The sequence below is a fragment of the Danio rerio genome, chromosome 17 (genome assembly GCF_052040795.2).
Source record: "Danio rerio strain M-AB ecotype USA chromosome 17, GRCz13ab, whole genome shotgun sequence".
In the NCBI taxonomy this organism is placed as follows: domain Eukaryota; kingdom Metazoa; phylum Chordata; class Actinopteri; order Cypriniformes; family Danionidae; genus Danio; species Danio rerio.
The window spans coordinates 55,671,501-55,677,500 of NC_141037.1; the positions used below are offsets into that span (position 1 = coordinate 55,671,501).

The window sequence follows — 6,000 nt, forward strand, 5'->3', positions numbered from 1 at the left end:
GTAAGTCTATGGGAATTCCTATAAGGACACCTGTACCATTGTGTGTTTATGTGTGCATGTGTGTATAGAAGTAAGTAAACAAATCAGATTATCTGGTAGAATTTTCAAAAATATTACATTTAGTGATATTTACGACTTTGTAATACAAATTAAGATTTCATTAGGTTTGTGAAGGGCTGGAGAACAAGTACTAGGGCAAGCAGAGATAGTAATTACTATTATTAATAGATATTTAGGGTTGACTGATCTTTTCGTGGCTATGACATGTGGCTTAAGTATTTTAAAGTGTCTTAGAGTGGGACATGAATAAAATGCAGCATCAACTTAAAAGAATTCCTCCTTACGGTTGAAAGGGTTGACTTTGAGTCTGTAGGAGGTGGCAGCTCGATGAGGAGTCCATCTGATGCAGAAAGAGTCGTAGCCCACGTTGTAGGAAGTGAGGTCGGTCACGTTGAGATACACTGCAATGGTCAACAGAGACATACAATTAAAATATCTCCACAACAAGGCTGCAGGATTTCTCATTTAAAGGAAGCAAGCACATACGGGTGGTTCCCTGTCCGACCAGAGCGCCGCTTAAGCCCGCATCATACTGAGCGTAAACCTTCAGGTCGTATGTGGTGCCAGGCTGCAGGTTGTTCAGGTGGTGTGAAGTCACGTCTCCAACAAAGGCTTCCATGGTGTCGGTTGTGCCTGGAGTAACAGATAAACAACTCAGTAGAGCTTGTGTTGTGTTATAATTCTGCAGTCGTGTCCAAAATGGCTATCCACTTTTACACTCAGCCATGTAGTGATGCAGTTTACTGTCATCCTAAATAGTACTTTTTTTATGTACTAACCAGATATTCAAACTGTTTCCAAGATGATATACAATTTACATTTTCACCCGATGACTTGAATATCTCTATTTGGGAGGAATTGATCCTTTTAGATGATTCTGTAGTGGGAGTGCATCTGCATAAAATCAAATAAACTATCTAGAAGCTTAGACAAATACAATGAAAAAAAATACTACTGAAACAAGCAACGTTTTAGTGTTTTCCGCGTCAAACAGTATTCAGGTGCAGTATTTGAATATTGATGCATCATTATTAAAGGTTCACTAAACCCTCGAGTACATTTTTTTTGAGAACTTAACAGATTTGTGTGTGTTGAGCATCAGTTAGGGCAATGTTAGCACCTGTTAGCTTTAATTGTGGGAAAAACTGAGTAATTTTGAGATTTTGTCAGCTAATTTCAGCTTCTGGGTTTAAAATGATTTTTGGGGCGGATCAAAATCGGCGACGGAGCACAAAACTGCAAGTGCATAGATGACGCGGCGGTTTCTCATTATTATTCATAGCGGAGTTTTCTTATCCTATGAGAAGAGTTGGCTTCTTAAATATTCATGAGAGCACGTGCTTTCGAAGACAAAGCAGACCTGGCTGCCAGTGCCAAGCTCAGCTGTGAAATGTGTATGTTGACTGGTTGAGATGCGTCTGCGGACCCACGGCACGCAATATTTAGCAACATTTACATTCATGAGGGCTCGTATTCGTTTGTTTCCATGATCCAGGGGTGTTTGTTGCATGTTTTCCCTGCGATCCTGTCATTGTCGATACAGCAAAAGTGTGCTGCAAGCATTTTTGTCGGGAGAGCAGTACGAGAGTTGGAGAATGGCGAACGTTGTCTTTTATCAGGAGTTCGATCACATTTAGACACATCACTGTGCTGCTGTGTTCGCCTAAATCTTTCAGATTACCAGCAGGTCTAATGGTTAAAATAGACAGGGCAAGAGACTGAATCTGCATTCAGACCCCAGGATTGAGGAAAAAGTCCTCATCTAGCATTTATATGAACATGATTATCTTTACAATGATATAAATTGTGGTAATCTGTATACGAAATTACAAATGTAGCAGGGCATTAAATTACTGTTTATTTCTTTGCATTTTAACTTTGTAAACTATAAAATCACGCGTTTCCTTATGGTTGGTGTCTCATTTTGTGAACCGACTGAACAGTTGCGTGCTCCCCTCCTTCTCCCCTGCTGGCCACGCCCACTCCTGCCCTTTGCTCGCGGCGCTCCACGCCCACTTAGATGCATCTTTTGAAATTCTAAGGTGGACCGGAACCGAAAGTGGGGGGTGTCATGGCCCTTTAAAAGCTACAAATGGTATAATTTCTTATGCCTGAAAAATCTTTATACAGTCGCAGTTCTCAAAAGCTCATGCAAATGCAAAACTATAAACTATAGACTATTGTAAATGATCTTGTTGTGATATCGAGCTGAAGCGATATATTGTACAACCATACGTAGAATAGTTCATAGGTGTGCGATTTGGAATCCACCTAGCTTAATAAAATAAAAGAAAAAAGGTCACTTACCCACTGGTGTATAGACCAGTTTATATCCATTCACCCGTGCGGCTGCAGGATCCCAGGACACTCGGAAACGTGTGTACCACTCGTCGGAAACACGCAGGTTACGAGGCCCCAGGAGATCCACTAAAGGAGACACCACATCACATCAGGGCAGTTCAATACTGTACTCATTTACAGCACTACTACTATATTACAGTTGACATTATTAATCAGCTCACTGTACCTCCATGTCATTCTTTACATCCTTACATCTATTTGTGCATCCATCCATACATATGGCGATTTAACGCAATAATTCCGGCTGCGCTATATTATCGAAACTCGAGCGATAACTCTATCGATACTAAGTATTGATGTTTATTTAAATGTACAAAAGATCTAAATTAATTCATCCCAAAGGGCACACAAGGTCATAAGATGTTAATATTAGGTTAGATTTAGGATGTGACATTGGGTGACCAAAATTGAATGTCTAGCCAGTGTTTAAGGAGATTATTTTGATGTTCAATAATGTCGTCAAATGATGTTGAAAACGTATGACAGACAAATGTCCACACAACATCATTAGATGTTGAAATTTGGTTGATTTTAGGTTGGACATTGAACATTGGGTTTGATTTCAACCCGATTTCATTTATTCATTCATTCCCATCAACTTTTCCGGGGCTGTGTTGTGGGGGCAGCAGTCTCAACAGAACCTCAGCAGAACCTCAGACTTCCCTCTCCCCAGACACTTCCTCCAGCTCCCCCGGGGGGATCTCGAGGCATTCCCAGGCTAGCTGAGAAACATAGTCCCTCCAGCGTGCCCTGCGTCTTGCCAGAGGCCTCCTCCTGGTGGGACATGCCTGGAACACTTCCCTAGGTAGTCGTCCTGGAGGCATCCGAAACAGATTCCTGAGCCACCTCAGCTGACTTCTCTTAATGTGGAGGAGCAGCGGCTCTACTCCAAGGTCCTCCCGGGTGACAGAGCTCCTCACTCTATCTATAAGGGTGCACACTGCGTAGGCAACTCATTTCGGCCGCTTGTATCAGAGATCTTGTCCTTTCGGTCATGACCCAAAGCTCATGACCATAGGTGAAAGTAGGAACGTGGATTGACTAACCAGTCAATAGAGAGCTTTGCCTTTCGGCTCAGCTCCTTCTTTACCACAATGGACCAGTACATCGACCGCATTAACGCTGCCGCTGCACTGATCCACCTGTCAATATCATGTTACATCTTCACTCTTGAACAAAACCCCAAGATACTTTAACTCCTCATCTTGGGGTAAGGACTTTCCTCCAACCTGGAGATGGCAAACCATGAGCACCATGGTCTCGGAGTTGGAGGTGCTGATTCTAATCCAAGCTGCGTCATCTTCGGAAGCAAACCGTCCCAGTGCATGCTGAAGGTCCATGTTCGATGAGACCAACTCGGCAGCGTTGTCCTTTGTCACCAACTCTGTTCATAAATTTTATGAACAGAATTTCTTTGAGCAGCCTTGGGCCGGAGGGGGTCCGGTTCAGGGACCACAGGATTTCATCTCTGTTATTTACAGATCTTGTTGTTCTGAAATGCAACGTCCTCACGATGTTGGGGTGCAACGTCAATCTGACGTCATGTTGGCGTCCTGTGCCTGCTAGGAATGGTTTTGCACCGCAGCCTTTTACCACTTTGGATAAGTGTCTTACAGAAATATTTATTTGAAATTTTTTTTAAATATAAGTTGTACCAAATTAGGATGCTGCTGCTTTGACTAATTTAAAAAGGTGACCTTTTTAGTCCCAAACTGCTCTCTGCTGCACATCAGCATTTTCAAGCACTTGTTTTAATTCTATAAAATGTGTTGTTGATAAACGAAATCTCGTAACTATTTATGCATTTTTCCCCTTATTATGATATATCGTGGATGGGTTTTCTCTTGATATATTATTATCAGTGCCAATATTTTGTGATAATGTTATATCTTGAGTTTACCTGTGACTCCAACACAATCTCACGGCAATTCGTAACTTTTTGATTTAGTGGCTAATTTGTATGAATTCGTACAATCTAATTCATACAATTTACTATGATTTGCTCATCCCCCAATGGCGGTTGGGTTTAGGGGTGGGGTTAGGTGCCACGCCTCCTTTTGTAAATCAACTGAACTTGTGTGAATTTGTACGAATTAGCCACTAAACTGTCAAAGCGTAAAATACTTACGTTTTCTCGTGAGATCAGGCTGGTGACTCCCAACCCTAATACATATGTTGTATTCGACATTGCATGCTTCCATACAATATAGTACGTTAAAAATAGCATGCGAGCCGAGTATTAATTCATTGAATTCGAAAAACAGTAGGTGAGAAGTACCCGGATGATCTACTACTTCCGACGAGATTCTGAAGTGAGCATCGAATGGATGCTACGCTATCCCATGATGCATCACGAGATAATTCGTAAATAAGAGTGAAGCGACACAACTGACGCGCGTAGGTCACATGATGATGAAGTTCCATCCATACTACTGACATTCATACTGTACAGAACATACTTTTCTAACGGCCGAAATGCAGTATTTACTGAGTAGTAGGCTACTATAGAGTACTAATGTGTGATTGTGTAACAATCCTTACATGTTTTTCCATCTCCACTGAGTCGTCCTCCAGGGCCATCTTGATAAATGGCTTCTACGTTGATGTTGTACGGCGTGTCTGGCTGCAGGTTTTGCAGGATGACCGAGTTACGGTTGCCTGGGACAGTTGTCTATGCGAAAACCCCCCAAAAAACAGCAGGGTAAGATCATCTCTCAAGCATCCATCCAGTCAAATAACCTCCACCAGACTTACAAAATCAGCATTGTAAATACCTGATGGTAACATACAGTTCTACGTGATCACTACGTGATCGTCCTGCAATAAACACTCATATAAAATACAAAACGACTTACAAATTCCTCAATGGGATCTCCAGTGGTGGGTGCGTAGCCAATGCGGTACTGAATCACAGGCCCTTCTGCATGTTCCCAGCCCACCGACAGCGTGCTGGTGGTGGGATCATAAACCCGCAGGTTCCTGGGGCCACTGCGGGGCACTGCAGCCAGAAGAACAAAAACACACTCTGAATGTCCTGCTGCTGAGGACGCCGCTCTCAAGAAATGAGCTCATTTGTGTTTATGACTTCCTACTGACAGAATTAACCAGCATACCAAACTTTGCTGGATATATTTAATTCTGTACTGTGTACTAATTCTGGAGTTATTTATTTATTAATTTATACAATAGAACAGTTCTTTGTCATCGTACTATTAAAACCTGTATTCAACTGAATACTTATTTTCCTCAGTGCTAGCTTAAAGGCATAGTCCACCCAAAAATTAAAATTCTCTTATTTATTCAGCCTCTGATTGTTTCAAACGTTCATGGGTTTTTTTATTCTGTTAAATACAAAAAGAAGATATTTTGAAGAATGTTGGAAACCTGTAACCATTGACTTATTTATTCACCCTTCAGTCCATCTATCAATTCTTCCATTCATCCATTGATGCATCCATCAATCATTCATCCATCCATCCATTCATTCATGCATACATTCAACCATCCATTAATCCATCCATCAAACTATTCATCCATCCATAAATTAATTTACCCATTCATCCATTTTATTTATGCACC

General features: G+C 41.5%; 1 protein-coding gene across 15 annotated transcripts in view; it reads right to left on the bottom strand.

The window, feature by feature from the left end:
* The window catches only part of col12a1a (collagen, type XII, alpha 1a), a 188,018-nt gene that overhangs the window by 63,135 nt on the left and 118,883 nt on the right, over window positions 1-6,000 (bottom strand). For all 15 annotated transcript variants that reach the window (XM_087291086.1, XM_087291085.1, XM_087291087.1 and 12 more), the window contains 5 exons: window positions 5,277-5,419; window positions 4,963-5,092; window positions 2,368-2,487; window positions 547-693; window positions 345-461 (listed from right to left, as the gene is read on the bottom strand). In XM_087291086.1, the coding sequence (XP_087147212.1) occupies window positions 345-461; window positions 547-693; window positions 2,368-2,487; window positions 4,963-5,092; window positions 5,277-5,419 (657 nt within the window). The remainder of the gene's footprint in view (window positions 1-344; window positions 462-546; window positions 694-2,367; window positions 2,488-4,962; window positions 5,093-5,276; window positions 5,420-6,000) is intronic.